At 36.9% G+C, this 25896-nt stretch overlaps 1 protein-coding gene across 2 annotated transcripts in view; it reads right to left on the bottom strand.

Moving 5' to 3' along the window:
• LOC134528254 (pyruvate carboxylase, mitochondrial) overlaps positions 1–25896 on the bottom strand; it is a 113000-nt gene that overhangs the window by 27383 nt on the left and 59721 nt on the right. The window contains exons 6-15 of one of the 2 annotated variants that reach the window (XM_063361710.1): positions 25130–25354; positions 24234–24397; positions 20246–20408; positions 19813–19995; positions 18534–18768; positions 15394–15444; positions 12582–12806; positions 8500–8656; positions 7835–8075; positions 6434–6683 (exon numbers count right to left, since the gene is read on the bottom strand). In XM_063361710.1, coding sequence (XP_063217780.1) covers positions 6434–6683; positions 7835–8075; positions 8500–8656; positions 12582–12806; positions 15394–15444; positions 18534–18768; positions 19813–19995; positions 20246–20408; positions 24234–24397; positions 25130–25354 — 1894 coding nt within the window. The remainder of the gene's footprint in view (positions 1–6433; positions 6684–7834; positions 8076–8499; positions 8657–12581; positions 12807–15393; positions 15445–18533; positions 18769–19812; positions 19996–20245; positions 20409–24233; positions 24398–25129; positions 25355–25896) is intronic. The other variant, XM_063361711.1, reaches the window with a different exon arrangement.

The following is a 25896-nucleotide window of genomic DNA, read 5'->3' on the forward strand; positions in this document are numbered from 1 at the left end:
TTCTTCAAGTTCTTTGCTCAAAAAAAAAAGCATCCTTGCTTGTTCAAGGAGTGACAAAATAATTTTCGTGTCACTTCTACTGAATAGACTTTCTCTGAAGACTGTTAAAAATGACACTTGTACATATTGATTATTGATACTTCACTGCAAGTCTAAACAGAGTAACTAAACCTGTATGCTACACTACGAATAAGTTTATTATACAGTTATGGTTATGAAACACCAGTGAAGCCAGAAGATCATTTTTTAGGCCTTGTAGACCAGATCCTTATGGTGCAGGTTTTTGTAACTCATGTTGTATAACATGCACCAGAGGAATAATTTAAAGTTGAATAAAAAGAAATAACAAGAAATGTGCCAGTGTTGGTTGGCAGGTCACATGCTTTTGTCTACTAGTACTGGGCTGTGCAGAAAAAGGTACAATATTTAGACAGGGTTCTCTAACAGGCGATAATGCTGATAACATATCTTTGTTCAAAATGGGTTCAAAGGTAGCATTACTTTTTTCTGGGGTACCTTTTGACTTGGTTAGTGACAGTGCAGTTTTTTTTGGTAGTAATGTGTGCTGGGATTTCAAATGCTTCATTAAGATAGTTGTAGATTTGGAAGTACCGCCCCGTGAAATTTGTGCACTGCAATTATTACAAATTGCATATTTGACATTTTCACTATTGATGCGAAAATGTTCCCAAACTTTAGACATGTTGATACAATATCAGACCATTCGCCACGTACGGTAATTTGAAACGACAGTCGGCGAACATTTGTTTTACTAACAAACTAGCAAAACACTTGAAAATAGTTTCAGCAAAACAATATTTGTGCCAAATAAATAGCATATGTGAAACAATTCATAGTAACCTCAATAGCACGACGGTGAATTGCTGTTTTCCTTTGCAAGTAATAAACACCATCCTCTGTTGGCGGTATGGCCAGAGAATTCTGTAAAATCGAATGTTGCTTTCTAGGGATGGGCCGGTCGAATCCTCGAATCCTCGAATCCCACCGAATCTCTAGTATGTATTCGAAAGATTTGAAATTCGAGGGAAAAGATTCTGGATTCGAGGAAAAATATTGATGTAAATGTAGTACTTGAAAAAATTAAATACTACTTACATTTACTTGGCCTATTTACGTTTTCCTTGGAACACATCCTATTGAGGTACAGTAGAACCTCGTTAATACGTGATGGTCGGGACCGAGATAATCACGGATTACCGAATTTCATGGACTAGCGATTAAAAGCCCGGAAGGTCTTGTCAAGCTTCTCAGACACCGGGGTGTAGCTGGGTTAAGGACAAGGTATTGTGACGTAACATCTCCCGAGGCTTACTGCGCCTTGGCAGCAGAAGGATAAAAAATAGTAAACTCCCCATTATTCATGTTAATTGGGACCCGCCGATGCCCGGATAATTGAAATCCTGTAAAAAAGTAAATAAACCCGGATAATCCGTTCACTGTAAGGGCCGGCCGTCTTCGAATTCGTGTCTCGGCTTAAAAAAATACAGCACTGCCTAGCCATATTAGTTCACGGTCATTTACAACAGCCGAAGAGAGAAAGATAAGATTGTGCTGACCTTGCTGACCTTGCATAATGTTTGATTTTTTCTCTTAACTTATAAATTATTTTATAATTAACCCTTGAGATCTGGATTCGGATTCAAGGGGTGGATTCGATGTACTGTTTGGGATTCGAATTCAAGATTCGGATTCGGGAAAAATGGGATTCGACCCATCACTATTGCTTTCATTATACAATTTGTCCCATACGCAACGAATCGATACGTTTCGATTTGACTTTATGTTTTATAGCCACCAGAGATATTGTGGAGGCCATCATCCTTGAATGGATCACAACTAAAATGGTGACGACACGTGATGTGATCTCGTTTCATAACCGTCACTTTCTTCACAAAAAACAATGGACTTTTCTTAACTGTAAATAAAATTAATTAGTCTTTTTACAATTTATTTACATCTAATACATGAGTGAGGAATAATGTTCTTCGATCGTGGAGTTTTAATTAGAGGTTAAACATGCCCGTAACATTTTATTTTTTATTTTTATTTGTATAAAATTATTATTTAATAATAATGAGCATTATTAGGAATTTGATGCGCATACGGCAGGTAAGATGTATTAATATATGTAAGAAAAGCTCAGACGAAAATTTATTACTACTGTATTTACATAACTAACCGATACCTAACCTACCTTTCCCTTTTTTAGTACCCGATACTGAGTACCCAAATTTTTTAATAATTGGTGGTATCGAGGAATCGGAGAATCGAATCGACCCATCCCTAGTAGAAACCTTCACGTTTGAATTCTTCCGCCCGTATATAAGCATTTACGGGAGGCTTAGGCATTTCAAACAAAATATGGGTAACTTTATACTTAATTTAACATTAACTGTACAATTATTTTAAAGCAATGCCCAAAATCCAGAAAACCACAACGAAAACAAACACCTCATATAATCAAACTAGCTACGTTACTCGTTGATGATAAAATGATTGGTTTTCGCGGCAAACTTGTTTACAGCTTAGTAGGATTTCATATTTTGAGGTTACGATTGAAGTTCCATACTTGTTGCATGTCTCTTTCGTCTTTAAAATATGGGTATAGGAAAGTTTAAAAATTAATTTCAATAATTACAGTAGAACCCCTGTCATACACTTTTCAACGGAGGGCACAAAAATGGTGTATGATGCGGGAAAGTGTATGAAAAGGGAATGGCAATAATAAAAAAAATTTTCAATCTAGCATACCAGCCCAATGTCAGATTAAACTTAAATACATAATGTGTAAATAATTTCATCATATTAATGAAAGATATGAATTCATCATTATATATAAATATAATAAAACTACCAGAAATGTAAAATACAGTCCATAATCAAGTAAAGCAGTCCTTTCTTGGAGAGGGGAAAAGTCACCAAGCCTAAATTAGAAATAAAAAAATTAGGCTATTGTAAAAAGAAAAACAGAAATTTTTGCTGGTTTGTTTCATTTTACAAACAACTTTATGCAACAGAACAATTTTCAATAAAATTTTAACTTGAGAAACGTAAAATATAAAACAATCCGATCGTAAGAAAACAATAACAAACAAGTATATTCAGTTCAAAGATTAATGAATGCACAAAATATGAGATCCGTGCCTTGGTAAATCGCGTGCACCATTTTCATAATCATTCGCGCCACTAGTCTCGCTTGGTGCTGGTCATAGATGCTAATAGCGAAGTGCACAGTCTTCCCGATACTATCCATATCTATGGTGCGATAAAGTTATTTTCTTACGTTTGCAAAGGTAAACAATGAACGTTTTTCAAAATAAAAGCATTAAAACGTAGTTTATCAGGAGGAATATAACAAAAAAATTTGTGAATTTTAGGACTTTTCCGCTTTGTAAAAACGTATGAAACGGGAAATTAAAGATTTTATAAGTGTATGTTCCGGGAAAGTAAACCATTGTAAATATAGAACTTTCGGCGGGACCAAAATTAATCGGCGTATGACACGGGAAAATGTATGAAACGGGAACGTATCATCGAGGTTCTACTGTATTTAACAGTAAATATTGTCGTTCGTATTACACTACAACGTAATTTACGTATTAAAGTTTTTGTCAGAAGAAAATTGTTTATATGAAAATAACGAACAAAACAGAGTGACCAACATAAAATCTCAAACATTCTTAGCCAGCCAATTTATTTTCAACCCAAACGTAAAGGCACCGTTAAAATTATAAACGTAAATTTAATCAATGTTATAAGAATATGAGAACAATTTACGAAAGAAATTGAACATTGTATTTATATAATTATGTATAAATACTTTTCAAGCCCGTGACAAATTTTATTTTTATATTGCAACAAGTCAACACTAGAGGTGGGTCGAAAAGTATCAACCTGATACTTTGTCACTGATACGCGCCTGTATCAGGATCGGCAAACGAGTACACTTGAAAAGTATCAGAGACTTTAGTATCAGTTCAGAATTCAGCTGGAACAACACCACGGCCAATGAATACAGTACCCGATCGCAGATGACGGTCACTTGGGCGGAGCTTGTGAAAGGGGAGGGAGCAGGAACGACGAATAAGGGATAAAGAAGGGAAAGAATGTAGGGGAGGAAGCGCAGGGGAAGGCGTTGAAGCCTTGAAGGAGAGGCGCAAAGCGATATTGTTACAAGCAGGGCTGCCACTCATGGGTTTTTCCACCCAGATCTGGGTTTTTCCAATGGTGTTTGGGTTTCTGGGTTTTTAAATAATGAATTCCAACAATTCTAGGTTTTTTATAATTTTAATTATTTTTATACCTAAAACAATAATAAAGGTAGTAGCTACTGTATCTGTTGCAATATCTGTTTGATAAATGCAAACAAGTCTATGTGTTTCACACACAAAAATACATATAAACACAAAACTAGTTTTCAAGAAGCTAAGTCGAATATTAAATTAGACACATTCTTCAAAGAGGCTTGCAGAAAACAAAACCAATGCAACAATTAACCTTCAAACCAATCTTGTAGAATCAGACTCTGAATAAAGACAAACGTACATGATGCAGTTTTATAAAAACAATTACCGGTTTAAAGGATGCAGTGATGGTGTTTGTTTTGTCATGTATATATTTGTAGGTTTTTTTATGATATGTACTGGTCCAAGAATTACTTATACAGCCATTTTGCTGCAGTGTAATTTTCTTGTATTGGTTGTATTTAACCGTTTTCAGTCTTGTAAGGTAATTAATTGTTTTATATTAAAACCAGTTATGTTTATATTTTTGAATTAGTACGCAAACATTTTCAACGATAGCATTTTAGACGCATCTGGGTTGTTTACCCACGTGTCTGGGTTTTTTTTTGTAGGTTATCTAGGTTTTTCATGAATATCAGAGTGGCAGCCTTGGTTACAAGTCGTTTTGTTTATTGTCCTACTTCAAAGTACGCTCAGTGCGCAGTGCGTGCACCGTCTCGTTCAATAATAAAACTAATGAAATTTTAATATTAAAAAGTACATTAATACAAGATATAATATTTATATTTGTGCACCTAACAGCTATGAAAATGCAAATAAATTCTCAGTTGACACTAATAACAGATGTAATCAAACATATGGACTTTCTTTTATCGAAAACAATTAGTAACTAGTGTTTTTATACATTAAAAATTCACGATTTTATCAAAAATAAAAAATAAAAAAAAAGATAGGTACATTAGTGAGCATACTATATCAATGTTTACGTTTCAAATGTTTCTTCAGATTAGTCGATTTTTGTTTACACAAATTACAATTAGCAAACTCATTATTTTCCGTGAAAAAATTCCACACAAATGAAGTCTTTTTCGTGCACTTATCCATTCCTTATTTCACTATAAAGATACTAACTACAAAGCATGACAGCCCGCAAAATGGTGATACACGGCCAGGACGAACTGCAGTGAATGTTGAACTGATTGATACTGGCTGTATCAGGCGGGCATGAGAGTATCAGAGGTAGAGAATTACCGGGCGTGATAAATAATGTATCAGATTCTCCTTCCGGTCGCACGGTCTGCGTACGCGGAGCTTTGTTGCCTCCTGGGACCGTCTGATACAGAAGTATCAGAGACTTGTACCTAGGTACATTACTGTATCAGTATCAGGTTAGGACTGATACCGAAAATTGCTGTCCCAACCCACCTCTAACTGCAGTGAATGTTGAACTGATTGATACTGGTTGTATCAGGCGGGCATGAGAGTATCAGAGACTGAGAATTACCAGGCGTGATAAATAATGTATCAGATTCTCCTTCCGGTCGCACGGTCTGCGTACGCGGTGCTTTGTTGCCTCCTGGGACCGTCTGATACAGAAGTATCAGAGACTTGTACCTAGGTACATTACTGTATCAGTATCAGGTTGGGACTGATACCGAAAATTGCTGTCCCAACCCACCTCTAGTCAACACCGTTGATAAAAGGAAGATGGTGACTAAACTAAGAAATCAAAATAACAGTAGTATCTAGAAAAGTAATGAACTTACGGAAAATCATTGTAAATATACATATGTATAATTAATTACGATACATCTTTATTTTGATAGGTAATTTTTAAACGGATTTAACAAAATTACTTTAAAATGTGCCAAAAGCATGATATGTAAATAGGCGTTTTCAATTAAAAGTGCAGAAATTCGCATTTTACATGTGAAAATGCTTAAATTCACGTTATTATTCGCGTTATCGCGGAAGCAAATTTTTCAGGTCTCTACCAATTAGCAAAAAAAAAAATTATATTTGAAATTTTGGATTGAATATCAAATAATTCACGAAAATAAATATTTTCCAAATACTTGCAAATGCCTACCATTAAGTCTAGCCTACAGGTCTTTGGACAGCCCCGAATACTTCGGGTCTCTGCCCGTTCGTGTTCTATGTGGGACTACCTGTGTCCAGCTTGTCCCCGTGCAGGGCTGCCACGACGGCGCCCATGCTCGGTTGGGAGGTCATGCCCGACATGGAGTCCACCGCCACGTCCACCACGTCCGCGCCCGACTCGGCGCACGCCAGCATGGAGGCGACGCCAGCGCCGGCCGTGTCGTGCGTGTGGACGTGGATGGGCACGTCCGGGTGCCTGTCGCGGAGCGCGCCGATCAACAGCCGCGCGGCGCGGGGCTTCAGCAACCCTGCCATGTCCTGGAGGAGAACAACAACAGTGGCCGGTACATTGCCAGCCTAGCCTTTGGCGTAAGGAGGACCAATACCTGCTCATTGGATTTTTAAATATTTTCTCCACAGCTTGATACAGCTTTCATATTTATTTTTTTGTGCTCCACCTAACAGGTCACAGGGCCAAGCTTTGGGTACTTGTTGGCAATTGCGGCCCAAGCCTTTGCAGAGCCCTGAGCCATTTACTTTTGTGGGGCATAATTTTTTGTTTGAAAAAGGTTGTTACCAGGGAGACCCTGGGGTGGAGGATATTTAATAGCCCCTAGAGTAAAACGAGGGTTCATGGGCCCTTGCCCAGAAAATTTTTATGCTAACCTGGGACTTAATATTGGTGATATATATAAAAGTAAATTTTGATATTATAACTGAAGTGCTAATAAATTAAGTTTAAACTATATGAGAAGAAATAATATGGAATAATGTAATAGAAAGTTATTTCCTCCCTAAATTCACAGACTGGATCCAGTTAGCAAATGTCTGATTGTAGCAAGGTACAGAAGCTTGGTAAGATATGATTTGATCATTTAAAACTTGTTCTAGGAAAAATTTGGATAAATATCTCAAACTTTAAATTGAAACGAAAAACTGGAAACTCAAAGATGGCATCTTGTTGGCAGCTATATCATTAAAGATAAAAACACTTAAGATGACAAAAAACCAGAGATATTGGGAAAGGAATTGGTTATGGCCTATTGTAAGCCACCATCCCAGCATTTGCTTGGAGTGTAATTAACTTTCTTTTGTTCATTATGAATTTAGTTTGAGCTTGGGTTTAATTCACTGGTTGCTACACCAGTCATCCTAAAGCTGTTATAAAACAATCCACAGATTCCAGTCTGTTTTTTGTGAATCATCAATGTTTAAGAATGAAATAAGATAAGGAAATGCTGCAATAAAATAATTTAAAACATGCAAGAACAAAGATAAACAACAATAATCCATTACTACAGAAATTACATTATGGCTTAACTAAAAACAGTATGCCTGAATAAGTATGTCTTTTTGAGTTTCGAGTACCAGTATAACTTCCAAATACAGTTTTCGATTAATATACATTGAAAAAATTTGAAACAACACAAACTTTCCTGAATTCTCTGCAAGCTCCACAAATGATGTACCTTTATACACAGAATGTGTGTGCCCGCCTTGACGAGCTCATCGGAGAGGTTCAGGTAATATTTCAGGTCGTACTTCTTGCGACTGGGGTCGGACACGTCTCCGGTGTACGAGATGGCCGCCTCGACAACACCGCCTGCCTTGCCCGCCGCCTCCATGCCCACAATGAGGTTGGGCAGGTAGTTGAGCGAGTCAAACACCCGGAATATGTCCATCCCACATTGCACCGACAGTTCACAGAACCTGCAAGCACACACCCGTCAGCTGCAACATTGTAGGATAATTCACAACACATAACAAAAATGTTTGTTGATTTTAGAATACAATTTAATTTATTATACAATTAGGCCACTGCTCCCCATTTTTTACACAATATAAAATCTCAAATATTATTTTTAACAAGGTACAATTACAGAGCACGAAGTCAAAGTAAATATAAGACTTAATGAATAAAGAACAGTGTATAGTTAATTTTCGGACTACCCAGAAAAATTAAAAACACCAAACTGTCATATTACATATTATAATGTACAAAAAATTGGTTTTCAATGGAGTTTCATTAAAAAAAATTAAAATTAAAAATTCAAAGCTAAATATCACACAGTAAAAATTGTACCAAAGCACACAATTTTGTATCATAAATATGCTGTGGTGATGAACGACTTACTTGTACACAACGTTATCGGGATAGTTGGTGTAGCCAACTGCATTGGCCCCTCTCAGCAGCATCTGGAATGGAATGTTTGGTATCAGTTTCCTCATGTCTTCCAAGCGCTCCCACGGGCACTCGTGGAGAAATCGCAGTGCAACATCGAATGTCGCTCCTGTTGACAGGGAATCATCATCATACAACCAATATGTTCAACTGGAACAAAAAACACTATTAAATGCTTGTTATTTTACAAAAATTTTTACTGTGTTGAGCTCACACACAGTTCCATATTTCTATTGAAAAGATTTCTTGAAGTTTTTCTTTGTTTGTGCTGTGTATTTATGAGCAACTTGTTTTTCATATTAATATGCTCCTTAAAAGCTGGCAGTAGATTAAAACAAACTGCAAAATTTTGTATTGAAAAAAAAAATAATTGTGCAAAAAAATTTGTTTATGCTTCTCATGATCAATTAACTTATAGAAGTCAAAACTGATTTGCGACATTAGGTTTACAAGCTGCTGCGATGAACAAACATTAAATCAAAACAGGAAATGACACACAGTACCACATTTTATTTTTTATATTTTTTTTTTATTCTGGGCCTTGTGCAACCTTGCCTGCAGAGGTTATATTTCATGATATTGATACAATCTCAAAATAGGTAATTAATTAGGGCTTGGTATTTTCTGCATCTGTATGTACAGAGGGGTGCGGGGTGGAGGTCAGGAGTACCCCTAGATAACCCACTGGCTCTCAGAAACATCCACCACATTTGCCACTTGAACCTGGATCACTTCGATGAGACTCGAGAGATTTGACTACTTTAACATCATGGCTATAGGTCTGTGAGAATTCAGAAGTTCTGATTTTTAATACAATTATTTGCTACAGACAAAAACACGAAGTGACACTCATTCACAAAAAAAATTTTAATGAATAGTGTGTGGAGACCCATTTACAATGGACATTTATATCATACAACATCTAACACTTTCATATTACTAGGTAGTCTAAAATGCCAGACATTAAATGTCGCATATAAATGTGAGTATTGAAATATATATTTCACTTCTTTCGTATCTTGAGTGTAAACGTTGACCAACCTGAGACCTAGTGTCAGAGAAAACTTGAACACCTGCGATAAGTGTCCAGACCTTTTTATTTTCTAGAGTAAATGCGTTTTGATGTTGAGTGTCTGACATTCATCCAACATCTCATATAGGTACTTATTGCATCCAAATTGGTGTTAACACATATTCAAGGCAATACTTTTATCTCAGATATTTATGGCTTCAGTTCAAGGGCTTTCAACTTTTGAGATAAGTGTTGGACAATTTGTGAGCATTTTTAAGTGCATTGGCAAGGAAAGAATACAGGGACAGCTACGAGAAACACAATGCTTTGAAAAAAATGAGCAGAGAAATATGACAATGCAAAAAATATCTAGGACAACACACAATCTGTGAAATCAGTTCAAAAGTGAGTAAAAAAATATAATGGAACAAGGAACTGATAATACTGATGTTTCAAAATGGTGCAATTATGCACTTGAAACATTTTTTTTTTAAATTTATATAATGTTAACTCAATACAATTATAACTTATGTGTGATAAAAATACATACATGATTGAAAGTACTTATAAAAATAAATACCAACATGTTTTTACATTCAATTTAATGATTTTTTTTTAAATTTAGCCCATTTGAACAGTATAATACACCGTTGAAGATTGTTTTCGCAACATTGCTTATTTTGTATTTCATGGCTATTTAACCTCATTTTCGTGCATTTCATCAGTCCCACCATTTTTATTTCTTAGCTTTATTTTAGCAGCCGACACTTGTTCCAGTGTCCAATATAAACAGGTTAACAACTATCTGCCGGAAAGTAAGTCTCAAGACACTTATCGCAGAGACATAGTCATAGGTATATCATCTGAATGTGTACGGTATCTGTCCGATACTTTTCTCAGACAAATGATATTTATTTCATAAAAAATGTCCAGTGTAAATGTACCATAATAACATCAACATGTAACAGAAATAGCTATTCGTTTTCTGCAACATACCGTATTTACTTGCATATAGGTCGCCATCGCATATAGGTCGCACCCATAATTTGAGGTCTTGAACTTGGTATTTAAGATTCCCCCCATATAGGTCGCACCGGTAATTTAATGACGCGAACGGCCGGCGCGCCGTGCACGAAAGAGTTAACGGGTACTGTAAAACCCCGCTACTACGAGAGCTGATAATGGCGTGATAAATTGTTGTAACAACAAGTACTTGTAATAACCAAATATAGAAAATTGAAGTCAAGTTAGATTCCTGACTTCTTAAAATGTCTTAATTGTAGACTATAACTCGAAAACAGTGCTTTGTATTGAAAAAATGCACAGGATAAAAGTTGTAGTAAATTTAATTACGAATAAAAAAGACCTGTTATGATTTTTTATATCTACAGCGGTTTTTGTTATGGGTTCCGATAAATACTCACGCTAAGTGAATTCAAGTCACGCGAGTTCGGCTATGCTAGCCGGCTGGTTGTTATTTTCATTCAAAACGTGGCGAAGGAACTTGTATGGATCAGGTAGAAAACATTCGGCTATAAACGAAAGATATAAGAACAATGCTATCCTGAAATGCTGTGACATGTTTTTGGAGTAGATAATCACAGCGACAGACCGACAGGATGCGCTCCCGCCCTTGCCGTCAGCGATGTTTATTTTGACAGCTCAAGCAATTATCTTTTCCACGACCCTTCACAGCGTAAAAAAAAAAGAAAAAAATAACACGTTCGAATTTAGATGGAAAAGTAACTATGCAGTAAAATAAATATATTTACGGCCCTGCTAAATTTTTCTAGCCAATAAAATTCGAGGTATTAGTGTTTTTTTCAGCAGAAACTGTGTGACTAATAAACAAATTGTATCATAATAACTTAAACTTATAAAGTATTTATTAACGGTGAAGGACAGTCGTATAAGCCCATAAAAATATTTATTTTACCGAGAATGGACTATACAACCTGGCTTTTGCCGCACGTGGTGTGGGAGGGGAGGAGGATGCTGACAGTTTCTCACGCAGAAGGTTGAAATAAGGGAGGGAATGTGTTGAAATGTTAGTTGGAAAAGGGGGGGGAGGGTGTTTTTACATGGTTTGTGGCTCTGGGAGGGATGAGCCTTGAAGAATTAGCAGGGGATGGGAGAGGTAAGCATCACATCACGTATGACGTCAAGCCGCCGCTACCGCCAGCCTGGCCGCACGAGTTTCTTATGCTCTCGCAGAAGCTACCACAGTGACTTTTCGTGCGATAGTGGACGCGCCGAGCTCGGCTAGACACTGCCGCGTGGACAGTCTAGAGGGGTGGTATCTATTTTTAGCCGTCTTTTGTATGCCTGCCTGCTTACAGTACAGCTGTCGCCAAGATAAACGTGAACACATAGCGCCCAACAAAGTGTAACAGACTTGTGTTTCAGCCGATTTTACTCAAATTTTCGACTTTCTCTGCTCAAAAAATGGTCGTATAAACGGAATGGACGCATCAGAGGGATTCTACTGTATTGCAAAAAAAAAATTTTTTTTTAATTTTAAAATTTTTTCTTCACATATAGGTCGCACTTCATTTTTTTCCCATCAAATCTGGTAAAATTTAGCGACCTATATGCGAGTAAATACGGTAGTACATACATGCTTTTAATATAAAACCAATTATCTTTGATAATTAAGATTATTGAAACTAACCTAAATTAAAGTTGGATCAACAAAATGATTTACAAATTTAAAATTTTACTGGTTTAAGATGATGCACTGCCAGGTTATTAATTTTCCTGTATGGTTCCATACAAGGTGTATCTAGTGGTATATTTCCCTCATTTTCGTTTTAAGGTTTGTTTGCCTCAATTTTTCTTCGACTCCTGTTAAAGTTTGAAAAACATGATCACTGTATGTTTATAATCTGATTCCACAATTATATTCAATATGTGAATAATTTTACGTTCAGTTTGAATTTTAAAAAATGTGTTTGCACAAGCCAAACGGTGTCCTGAAGGAGCGGAGTTAGTGGAGATAGTGGAGATTGCGGACGGCGCCCACCTCCCCAGTTCTCGAGGGCGAACAGCTGGCTGAAGTTGTGGGCGACGAAGGGGGAGATGAGCAGCAGGTCGTGGCTGCGGACCCGGGTGGCAAGCAGGGACTGGTGCGCGTCGCGGTACGTCGTGTCCATCAGGAGCAGGCCCTCGTGGGACCGCACCGCCCTTGCGAAGCCCGCGGGACCCTCCTTCTGCAGGATCTGCCGGAAGCCCTGCGGGGGCGCCAGACCTGCGACGCAGCGGAAACCAACCGGTCAGTCTGAACATTTTGGAATCGGCTCCTCGCAGTCTCGTGGCCGGTGACCAGTAACAACGCTCAACCTAAAATAGCTTGCCTGTTGCCGTAACTCCGAGATTTGTTTTATCGTCGATCGGGGTTCTACAGATCTCGGATCCCATGGCGCCTAACTATTCCTTCCTGGTGACTTAACTCCTGCCAAGATACCAAGTCCCTACACTGCAAACATCGGCCAATTCTGTTGTTGCAAAATCTTGTTGTACGGAAATGGACAGGGTCCAAGAAACCAGGACAGTATTTAAATATAAACTAGTTAACTATGATTACTGATATTGTAGGTACTATGTTCCTATGAAGGTACTGTTTAGTACTTTTGAGTTCAAATGAATTCATAAGGTACAATTATTGTTCACGAAAGCTTTTTTTTTTTTTTTTTTAATTGCTGGCTCCTTGACTTTATACCTGGCTCCTAAATTTTCAGATATTTTATAGAGGCCTGTTTTAGATAATGTTTTGAAAGTTTGTTATCCATCAAAAACAGTATCATAACTCATTCAAAAAATTGTATAGAGCATTTAGGAAGTTATAAGAAACCAAATCTTTAGTCGAGTTGGACAAACTTAAGTTACAAAATTATGGCTGATGGAAAAAGTTACCTGTTTGGAAATAATGAATCATTTAAGTTCCTTCTACTGGCCACACACATATGGAGGTTGATGGAAAAAACAGTATCATTAAAAGAGCATTTTTTTTAATCTCCTGTAAATTTGCCCGGTTGTACTTAGGTTTGTTTGATTCTGAGGAACAGTTATTTATTATACCTCTTCAAATGGCAATGTACTAGAAAAAAATTGATTCACATCATAATCCCTTACTCGACTGTTAAGAAAATACACTTGGCGAGAATTCAAAAATGTTCAGTTTAGCTGGAATACACTATAGAAAATCCTGTGGGACCTTTGTTCATTACAGTCAATATGAAGGATATTTTTTTCACCACAAGGTTTCATAATACCATTTTTAGGTAACACAAGAGAAATTGCATAATGTGTTCATTATAAATTTCCCACCAGTTAGATTAAAGCTTCAAATTATGATTTGCCTCTATTCATAAGAGTACTCACTGCTATAAATTATTTCGGCTTCACACCTTGTTGACAGCATCATTAGAGATGAATACACTCTACTAGTGATTTAACAATTAAATTGTTTTAGTACCTTTATCGGCAGATATTCCCAATTTTCTGGATTTCTGATGTAATTGTTTACACAGATACTTAAAAACCAATACACATGAAAAAAGTACACTTTTGTCCATTCAGGTGTTGCCCATCTCTTTCCATTTATAATTCCGTAGATATTTCTTACTCCAATTTTTCTGTAATTTAAGGCTATATTCAAATTTTGTGTTTATTACTCAAATGCATAATGAATATCAAGCAAAACACAAATTTTATGCTGTAGAAAAATATGTACAGTAATGCATGCAGAAAACTAAAAACCAATCAAATTAAACAAAGTTTAAGACTGCCAATATTACATGATTCAAGCAAAACTCAATTAAAAATATTCTACAGGGACTGAAAATCTTAAATTTACTGAGCAAAAAAAAAACCATCTTGAAAAATGTTCACTTATTTTTGTTTATTCAAATGACAAGTTATTCAAACATAAGGGGGGAAACAAACTAAACAGTTTTTATTTGCCTTCCTTAATAATTGTTTACTCATTAAGGCATAGTACACAAATTAGCGGAATGCCTGTAGTTGACCAAAACTATTGGCTGCAACAAAGATATTTCTTTGTAAAATAACTTGTGTGTTCAGACAGAATGAATTTCAAAGAATGACTTTATCTGATAAACTATTATCAGTGTCTAGGGACATTATATGGTGAATTGCGATAAAACCACAGTAACTCCGACAAGCATGTAAAAACATCTCATAACATTGAAATGCAAGTTATATCATGGAATTAAGTAGCAAACCAAATCTTAATTTAAATCATAAAAAAATTAATCTCTTAATGTATGAAATTCAAGGAATGTAGTTATTTCCAGACAAACAATTGTGGTACCAAAATGCATGGATCAGAAAAATTAATTTGATTTATTGTTATTCTGAATGTATCTGTTTTAGACTAATTTATTAAATATTATTTTATCGTAAAAATGCAGCATTTAAATTTACCATTATTTTGGTGGAGTGTTGCAAAACAACTTTCATAAAAATAAAAATAATAACACTGAAATCCTTTATTTAAAAATGAAATTAAGACTAAAAATAAAACAATAAAATCTTATCTCAAAAAATAAATGCATGTTTTCTGCCTTCGAGAACACACATTTTCAATGATGAGTGATAAAAAATTGATCTGAAATAAAAACTGTTTTGTCCAAGAAGGCATATTTTGGCTTCTCTTCCCCCCTCCACAAAGAAGGAAAACCTCTGAATTAGTTTTACTGTACATCTGTTACATGAGCAAATCGATATGTAATGAAACCACCAGCCTGAAGTAAAAAGTTTGAAAATTGACCCAGAGAGTATTTGTTTTAGGCAGACAGTTCAGTGCTACTAACCAACATCTTCCTCAGAATCATCGTTGGTTCTCGCTGCTTGGGAGGAGAAATCTGAAAGTTGACAAAGCGTGCAAAATAGGGAAGTTAAAGTGCAAGAGGAAACAGAACATGTGAAAGCAAAAAGTCACCCACACAGAACAAACACAAGCCTTAAATCAATTAAAAACTTATAAAATAAGTGTTAACATATGAATAAAAATTAATTGTAAAAAAACTACTAACATAAACAAATCTATTAGGAACATAAAAAAAAAAAAAATTGTGCCCAAGTTTACTGATGTGCGGTGGTGTGTGAAAGCAAGTTACTAATAAAATACTTTACTTGAAACCAAATGAAATGTTTCCTTTACAGCTTAACAAATGCAAAAAAAAAATAATTACAGTATTCTATGCACTCTCTTGAGTTTCTAGCTTATATTTAAACCTAAACATTTCATCTGAATATGCTCAAGGCTTAAGGTTCTAATTTTCTGTCACTATATGTATTTATTGGACACTATTGGCATGTATGTTCAGAACTGTTCATTAGCAATTCAGTGCAGGGTGACCAGAGAAATTATACCAATGAGTATCTGAACTGGTCCAAACATAATAAGGTTGAATTCCCAAGGTCAATACAATGACGAGGGGCGAAATTGTGTTAATGACTTAATGGAGCAACGACAGAATTCTTGGAAGGGGGAGGGAGGAGATAAAGAACCCCCATTTCACTGCAGCAACCACTCAAGTTTCCCACAATTATGAAAAATTGAGTTTCATCCCGCCACACTGATTGCCTAGGTGGGAGTCAAGTGAGATTCTCCACTCAACCTGGGAATGTTGTTTGCAATGAGAAAAGAAAAATAACAAGCCCATCCTTCTACCTTCTCTCACCCACCAATCAGGACTGCCAACATTTAGATTCTTTATATCAAAGAGGCAGCATCCCACTCCAAGTTATGCCAGCTGTCTCTGACTGTCCACTATTTTTCGAAACAACTTGATGATCTCTGAAAAAAAATTTTTCCCCCCCAGCCAAATACAGTAGAAATACAGCAGTGCTTATTATGCAAGGAAACACATATTCGGAAAAATGCTCACTAGCAGTTAAAAATTTCAGCTGCACAATAATTTTAATAGATATTTTTTTAATCTGTATTTCCTTTGGTAATATACAGCACTAACGATGGCGTTCTGTTCTTGAAAACCACAATGAGACATAAAACCAAATTACGTAGAGGTGGTGGCAATAGTAAACAGTCACAGTAGTAGCATTCCCATCAGCGCTGGCAACAGTCCTATCATTAGGAACGGTAGCATCAGTGGTGGGAGCAGTAGTAGAGGTAGCATCAGGATGAATGGCAGGAATAGCACCAGCAATAGTGGAACGAGCAATGGCAGCAGCAATGGCAGCAGCACTGGTATAAGAAGCAAAAATAGCAGTAGTAGCAGCAGCATGGTGTAGCCGGAGTTTATTTCCTTGCAGACGATTTACATTTCCCCTGAAAGATGTTCACCTCACGCAGTTTCTATGGAACCAAGACACATGGTCTTTTTTGACAGTTTTGCTATATGTTCAGTTGAAATAGTTTCTATGGCAACACACACTGATAGTGGCACATATATTTACAATATTTTACTATCAATAAAAATTATTTTTATTTTAAACGAAAAAATTTTCTTTTTCCCATTTTACTCTTACTTTTTTTTTTAATGTCTATAGCAACAAGTAGTTTATTAGACCTTTTCTCTCAACATTCAATGAACATTACTGTATGCATATTAACAGTGAATAAGTTAGAAACAATGAAAAATGCCCAGTACTTCATAAGAAGAGAGATTAGAAGCACACAAGCCAATACTGTTTGAGTTGAAATTTAATGATGATGAAGAGAAAGCTATACAATTAAAGTGCTTTCAATCCTAAATGTTAGAATGTGTTCAGCTGCACAATTATCTTTATAATATTTTACTTGGAAAAATAAAGCACTAACAATGATATCCTGTCATTGAAAAATTAGTATGTAGAGGTGGTTGCAATGGTTAATGGTCGCAGAAGTAGCATTTCTAGTAGCATTGGTACCATTACTGCCATTAGGAGTGGTAACATCACTGGAGGGAGCAGAAGTAGTGGTAACATCAGGATAGTTGGTTGGAGCAGCAGCACTACTAAAACTAATAGTGGCAGGAATAGTGATAGGACCTGTGGTAGTAGAAACAGAAGAATTAATGGTAGAAGTAGCATCATGGTAGCTGTAATTTTCTCAGAACCAGCTCAGTACCCCTACTTTCTCTCCTTGCAGACAAATTAAGTATACTACAGCGCTGAAAAATGTTCACTTCATGCAGTTTCCATGGAAACAAAGGTGCTTTTTTTTTTACAGTTCTAATAGTTGTTCAGTTAATACAGTTTCTACAGCAACACATCTCTAAGCTGTTTACAGTAGTTAACTACAAATTTATTTATTTTGTTTTAAATGTATTTTTTTTTCACCTTATAACTCTTATTAAAAAATTTATCAATATACATAGAAACACAGTGCATATTATGCATTTTTTCAGACAGATATTCTGGCAAGATTTTCAGAGCATTGCTGCCTTAATGTTACAGTCATCAAATAATGTACTTCATGACTGGAGAGATTACAACAACAAAAGCCCAATCTTTTGGCCACTAAAACCTTAAATAATGGAACCACATATGAAAAATTTTAGTCAAAAGTTAACATGATTGTGGGTTGATTATAATTTTTTTTTTAATTTTTAAATGTTTTAAATAGGTACTCGAGGCAACATTTCCAGTTCCCTAATGTAATTAAACAAATTATGTCATTATTTAGTGAAATTCTTGATTGTATCCAGTTTGTTTTGACTGTTGTTTGTGTGTGTGTACTATGAACAAGACATTTTCTGCCTGAACCTTAAAATTGAAGATTTTTTGTCTCTTATAGGTATAAGCAGTTTCAAAATTCACCACACACAACGTTAGTACCTATTTTAAGCAAAATTCTGCTACTAAGACACTGGTATAACGTGCATTAAAAAAAAAAATGGAATCACTATAACACACCAGCCTACCAAACCGCAACTAAAATCATGCTCCAGTGCTAAGTACGGAAGTGATCGGTTGCGTGAACCAGCATACCAAGTGGGTTGGTTACCTAGTGGGATCTCCGGAACGTGGGGGTGGATCTCCGCTGGCTTCAAGTTGGTAGCGAGTGGGGTGGACGGTCCGTTGACGAGCACCGTGCCGATGTAGTTCAGCAGTTTCTGGGCACGGTTCCTGGTGGGCTGGAACTGGAACAGCTCTGGATGCTCGTCTATGAAGTACGTGTCGACAGTGCCGTTCAGGAATTTCTGGTTCTCGAGGACGTTCAGCAGAAATGGGATATTTGTCTGGAAAAAAAACAAAGCATGAACCAATGACATAAGTAAAAAAATCCAAACCATAAAATATGTATTTTTAAAGGAGGCAATGGAACAACTATGTATGTGTAGCCATACAAACATTATCAGCACAGATTACAAATATTTGACCACAACGTGCACAGTTTTAGGTTTGTCTATAACATTTTACATATTAACATCTTTCAGTTTGGGGTTCACTAACAAAAAAATAAGCTAAACAACATTCCCAAAGACAGAAATTATGGCCTCAGATAGCACTGATTTGAGATTTATAATCTTGAAGGGAAATGTGTATATTTGTGTGTATACTGAAATTTCTCTGGTATGAATGTTCTATGGTCATAATCATAAATAAAATTTGAAGAATGTACAGAGTGATACACAAAAAGAATAAATATGTAACTACGTAGTGAATTACCAAGATAAATATTCATTCACTTTGTTAGTGCAAGAGTTGAAGTTATGTAGTAGGTTTAGTAATAATCCACTGGTTTGATTGTTACTGTATTCTGTAGTAGTAATTAACCACTTTTTAGCTTCTGCTTGTTAATTGTCTTTCTCCAGGCCATGTGCTGAAACAGCACAAACTCATTTGCTGTCAGTATTTTGAGTTTGCACACAAACTACTCGACTAAGTTGCAAGAAAATTTAATTTGCAACACAAACATTACGTACTAATGCCATATTCTAAGTCTGATTATTATGGAAAGTAAGGATTGGTACTAGAAAATTTTTTTAATAGTGTCCTGTTCCATTAAAACAAAAATGCTCAACAATTAAAAACATATTGTAACTGGTTTTGGCACACCATACTTACATTAACTTACTTTACATCAGGCTGAGTTTGTTTATACTGTCGCTTCTTCTTTGGACCCAGAATCCATGGCTGTCAGTCACAACAGTCTTCAGATTTTGTGCCAACGTTGTCTCTTGTGCATGATCTCTCCACTAGCGAAATTACCCAGGAATAAATTCAAAATTATTTTTTAAAAAAAAATTGTGAACGGAAAAAAATCCTTGGCGAGTACATACCTTCACCCCTCTAACCCTGAATTCTCGCAGAGCACGATTCATCTTGGCCGCCGATGCCTGCAGATCGCTGGCGTGAGCGATAACCTTCACCAGCAGCGAGTCGTAGTAAGGGGAGATGATGGCTCCAGCAAACGCAGATGCTCCGTCCAGCCTGATGCCCATTCCTTCTCCGCTGCGGAAAACCTAGTGCAAGAAACACATCACTCGTGCGTTAAGACTTCCAGTTGTGGTGTGTCAGATTTGGATGTTTCAATTTACAGGTATTAAGAGGTTGTCAACGCTGCTGCTTTTTTTTTTTTACTAAGAAATGTGAAAGTTTATGGATCAAATGGATTTTCATTAAGAGAGAAATATTCGTATTCACCAGTGACCGACATTTCAGAATGGAACACAGTAAGAAAAAACCAACTGCCACATCAAGATAGGTTGATACCTCGATCCTGCCGGTGTCTGGCTGGAAGTTTTTGGCAGGATCCTCCGTGGTGACCCGGCACTGGATCGCACATCCCTGCGGGTGGATGTTGTCCTGAGTCATCCCCATCTCTGGCAGAGTCATTCCTTCCGCCACTCGGATCTGTGATTGTACCAGGTCGATCCTGCAGGGAAAAATAATCATTCAAAACTTATGCTCAACATTAATTAAAAGTGAAGTATGACAGGTTTATTTTTTTTTCCAAATTTTAGCAAGTAAAGAGCAATAAGAGCTGATTACAGTTGCATACCTACCAACTCTCACGATTTAGACGTGTTTTTTTTTTTTTTACTATCTCTTGGGCCCTTACGACTTTATGCAATTGTCTCCCGTGTGTATTGATTTTAAAAATTTACTTTGTGTTTACGTACATAGTTATTTTATGCACACCTCTGCCATCAATTGTGAAAAATTTGTGAAGTTAGCATCTGGCTAGTGATTCTATTTTTTTGCTAATTTACACTTTACTACACGCCCAAGCCAACTGTGGTCCCGGGAAAAATGTGAACTACCCAAGGTCAGACAGACTCCTCCCTCCGCAGTCATCCCTTCCGCCACACTGTCCCCTCCCCCCTAGTCCCCCTCAAGGGTCGAAGTGCGTCATGTCGCGGGTGGGACGGCAAGTAGAGTTGTTACCATAAGTCACGACACAGTGAACGGATACGGAAGTATCGCTGTTCAAGTATTTCACGGATCCTTTGAAAGCGGAGCAAGGTTTCGAAGCATGCGTGACTGTAATATAACGTTTATTGACAAATGGCATCGGGCAGTACAACAAAACACAAAACTATACATAGCCAGTGCAGGGAAGTGATTAGCAATGTGATTGCATTTTGTGATCAGGAGAAGGCATCAGGCAAACTTACCCATCCATTATGTAATGCAACTAAGCGTGCGGCCACAGCGACAGGGAAATCAAAAGGAACAATATGCAAAATTAGAAAAGAAAGTAAAGAAGCCGCTATCAGTGGGGGAATTTTGCGCACACCAGGAAAGAAAAGAAAAGCAAGTATTAACAAGATATCGGTTGATGAGTTTGACCTTGGGGTAATATGGCGCACCGTACAACAGTTTTATACGGTGAAAGAAGATGTTCCAACACTTAATAAGTGTTAATAAGTGTTACAAGAAGAAATAAATTTCCCTGGACGAAAATAAACTGAGAAAAATCCTGCATAAATTGGGTTTCTGGTTCAAAAAATGCAAGAATAAAAGGAAAATATTAATGGAACGCAATGACATTGTTGCTTGTAGGGGCAAATATTTACGTCGAATGAAAGCAAATGAGCAGGCTGGTGAAAACAAACAAACAGTTGTGTACATTGACGAAACCTGGATTCACCCGACGTACACAGTAAGCAAGTGTTGGCAAGACAACGAAACACCCGGTGTTTTGAAGAATGACAGCGCTGGTCAACGTTGAATAATCGTACATGCAGGTTGCGATCTAGGTTTCATTCCAAGTGCATATCTCATTTTCAAGTCCAAAGGTAAAAGTGGCGATTATCACGACGAGATGAACTTCGCAAACTTTTCCAGATGGGGGCAAGACAAGCTTATTTCAAATCTGCCTGCTAATTCGTTGGTTGTAATGGATAATGCCCCTTATCATACCGTTCAGTTAAATAAGCCACCAACAGCCGGTACAAGAAAACAAGATATCATCCAATGGTTACAGAACAACATTCCGCATGACAATGATATGACAAAATGTGAACTTCTCCAGCTCGTTCGTGGTCGACGTCCACCTCCCAGGTTTCGCATAAATGAGATGTTAGAAGAACATGGGCATGAAGTAATAAGATTACTACCATACCACTGTGAGCTTAATGATATTGAGTATGTATGGAACATTGTGAAATCACGTATAGATGAAAAAAATGTCGCTCAATCATCACGTACCATTGAAAACATCACAACAGAAGCAATCAATAGCGTCACCAGAGAAGAATGGCAAAATGCTATTTTACATGTAAAACATGCAGAAGCAGAGTACTGGACATGTGACTGTCTAATGGAGCACGAAATTGAGAAAATTGTTGTTAACTTTAGCGAGTCCAGCTCAGACAGTGAATGAGACTTTTCGGACAACACCAGCACATATTCCAATGGTAACATATCAGGAATTAAAGAACTAAATGGCTGAGTGGGCGTTTGTTACGTGCACTATGCACTAATCTGTGTTGAAATGTTTCTTGCATTTTTTTCATTCATTAATCACACAAACAATATTTTCTTTGATTATAGGCAAATGTATACCGACATGTATGTTAAATATGGTGCCGAGTGAAATAATTATTATAACACAAACGGTACGATGTGATGCTGTGACACACTTTGGTACACACTGTGACATCTTCGTAGACACTGTGTTTCGCTGTTTCATATGACTGTACCTTCAGCTTATCACAACATTTCTTACTGCACGACTGCGCTTCATGGCCATCGTTTCATCCAGGTAATCATGATTACATGTTGCGTACACTTATGAACGCATGTGTATACTCCTTGCTTCCCCAGCTAACGGTATTTCCGTACTGCCAACCCCTCCTCATTCCCCACCCCTCTCTCACTGCGACACTAGCGCTCCCGTCACTCCCCTCCTCGGGACCACAGTTGGCTTGGGCGTGTAGTACATGCTATTTTTTGATAATTTCCAACATAATGCTATTTTACCAAATTTTATAAATATGAGCCCTTTTTTTCAGCTAAATTACTTTAAAATTTCATTCATTTCCAAAAATCTCCTTTATAAAATGTCACATAACTACTACATTCGCATAGGTATTTTGACAGTGTTCAAAATTATTGTACAAAATTAATCTTCTTACATTTGGAGAAAAAACCTGTCTTTTAGACTTTCAGTAACCTGACTCAGCTTATATTCATACTTTGCTGTTTGTCTAGGATACATATGCATGTATAATTAAGTTATTTTAATTTATGTTTGTCACTTGAAAATTATCAGCACTTATGGTAACACACAAACACAATATGTCCACCGTGTTTGCCACAGACTGTCACATCTCACAGATGAAAGGTGTACGATTGGCTAGTAAGATGAAAACAAAACAGGCTGCACTTTCTTGCATTATGCTTTAGTGTGAGAGTGAAATAAACCACAGCAATACTATTGATACTTTGTGTTCCCCCAAATGTTACACTTAACCTAAGTGATGAGTTTCTGGTTATCCTTCTCTCTACTAGTTTTTGTGACTGAACAGGTCTTTGTGATGCAGCCAAGTTACATAGTTTAAGTAAAATAAGCATTTACATTTTTTGTTATTTTAATCTAAAAATAAATTTAAAAATGGTGGTTTTGTACAAAACTAAACTATAGGGTTATTTTTAAATTTTTTTGTGTAGGTACATGAATAATTACTTTGCAAATTTTTAGAATGTAAATATTAGGTTTTAAATAAGTTGCATTTAAAATGCCAATTTCTCAATAATAGATGCTAACTTATGAAATAATAGATGCTAATTTTGGAAAAAAACATGTATGCTATTTTTTTCCAGCCCCTAGTACCCACTTTTAAACCTGAAGAGTTTTAATTCTGTAAGTTGGGAGGTATGCAGTGATTAGTAATTTCTTTATAAAGCTTCACATGCAATAAAATTAATTTATGTATTAACATGTTATACATATCACAAGGTCCTACAGTCTTGAACATTATTAATACTTTGGGGAAACAAACTTTTACTAGGTAGAGTGACAGGAGGCTCTAACAGTAGTGAGTCTAATGAATATATTTATTGAATGAGTTAATTACTAGTCTTAGGTCAAAAATGTAATGTCACTTGAGTGCTTGTACTGCTCACACCACATTGGTGAGCCAAGATGAAGTAGATTTTAATACAGAAATACAGAATATATGCTGTCAAATATCCCTAGTAATGACCTAAAGCAGGATTCATGAGCAGTTCCAGAGAGAGGTGCACGTCTTACCCTGTGATCTCCTCCGTGACCGTGTGCTCCACTTGCAGGCGGGCGTTAACCTCTATGAAGTAGAAGTTGCCACTCTCGTCCAGCAAGAATTCCACAGTTCCTGCGTTCTCGTAGCCAACGTGCTTTGCCAACTTAACGGCCTGTTCAGTCATTTGGTCCCTCACCTGTTTGCAGAACCCAAAGGAGATATACATACCAAACACTAAAAAACAACAAAATAATATATTACTATTGATTATTGTTGTTACACATCACTATGTCCACACCCCAACATTTCCATCACTCTGAGGCTACTAACTTAAACTACATACTACTGTGGTGATAATTTATTTCTAGGTATCAGTGTCTACCAAATAAAATCACTCTACAGTAGCAAACATGGCCTCCTAGCTCACACTTAAACTTAATCTTATTTCTAAATTAAAATAATACATCTCAATGCTGGATGGAAAATTTGAACTTGATATGACTTGTGAATTTCTTAACTTTCAAAATATTTAAAAAATTTTATACACATTTATAATTAATGCAAAATAAAAATAATGTTCTGGGACCTTTACAAGTTATACACAAATTATTTCCTGTTTACAAATAATGACCCATGTGTTCGCCATTTTAACGATTCATCAAGACGGAAACGCAAGACATTTCCGCGTTCCCCGAGCACCATAACAATTGGCTGATTTCGTCAAGTATCCAACATATTTCAAGATCTAATACTATCAAGAAAAAAATTTCATGGAAATCTGAAATCCTAAAAATCAATAAAAATCTATCATTCCTACCGACAAAAAAGAAAGAATTTTGGTAGCAAACAGCTGGCAAAGTTGTCTATCCCTTCTCTCCTGTATGCTCCGGTTACTACCTATGTGAGAGAAGTGACACAAGCTACCAACCTTGCGGTTGAGGCTGGGTGCGGGTGCGATCTCGACCACCTTCTGGTGGCGTCGCTGCACGGAGCAGTCCCGCTCGTACAAGTGGACGACGTTGCCCGCTCGATCGCCCAGCAGCTGCACCTCTATGTGGCGGGGCCGCTCGATGAACTTCTCTATGAACATGGCTCCGTCGCCGAACGCTGCCGCCGCCTCCGAGCTGGCTCGTTGGAACATTTCTTCTACCTCCTGCTCCAAACACCAACATCTGCTGTTGCCAGGCCACCCTCTTCATCTACATGACCATGTCCGAACCAATAGCACACAATCAAGTAAGGGCACACCCAGCTCAAAATGGAAGAGAGTTAGGTTGAGTTTTCTGTATACAACCTTTTCTTTTTTCTTACCAATAGTTAGCAAAGATTGCCCTACTGCAGCTCTGTCCCCCCCCCCCCCCACCCACCATTTTGGAAGGAGGGCAGCTGTCCTCCCTTACCCCTCCTCGAATATGGCCTTGCAATCAAGATTTACATAGCAAAATTACCCCAGGATTATTGGAAAAAGTTGTCAAGTCCAGTTCCTGAAAACTGGTGTTTGTAATTGAGTGATGTGGAGAAAACGGGTTATGCGTTCAGAAGAAGTCCAGGAACTGCAAAGAATATTTCTGATTGATGTTTCAGACACAACATTTTGTCTGTGGAAAGAAAAATACTTTTACCCACTTCCGTTGTTTAGCAAATTTTTCCATTATTCCTAAGACATTTAAAAATCTGGTTTGTTTGCCAACACTG

The sequence above is a fragment of the Bacillus rossius genome, chromosome 1, assembly GCF_032445375.1.
Source record: "Bacillus rossius redtenbacheri isolate Brsri chromosome 1, Brsri_v3, whole genome shotgun sequence".
Lineage (NCBI taxonomy): Eukaryota > Metazoa > Arthropoda > Insecta > Phasmatodea > Bacillidae > Bacillus > Bacillus rossius.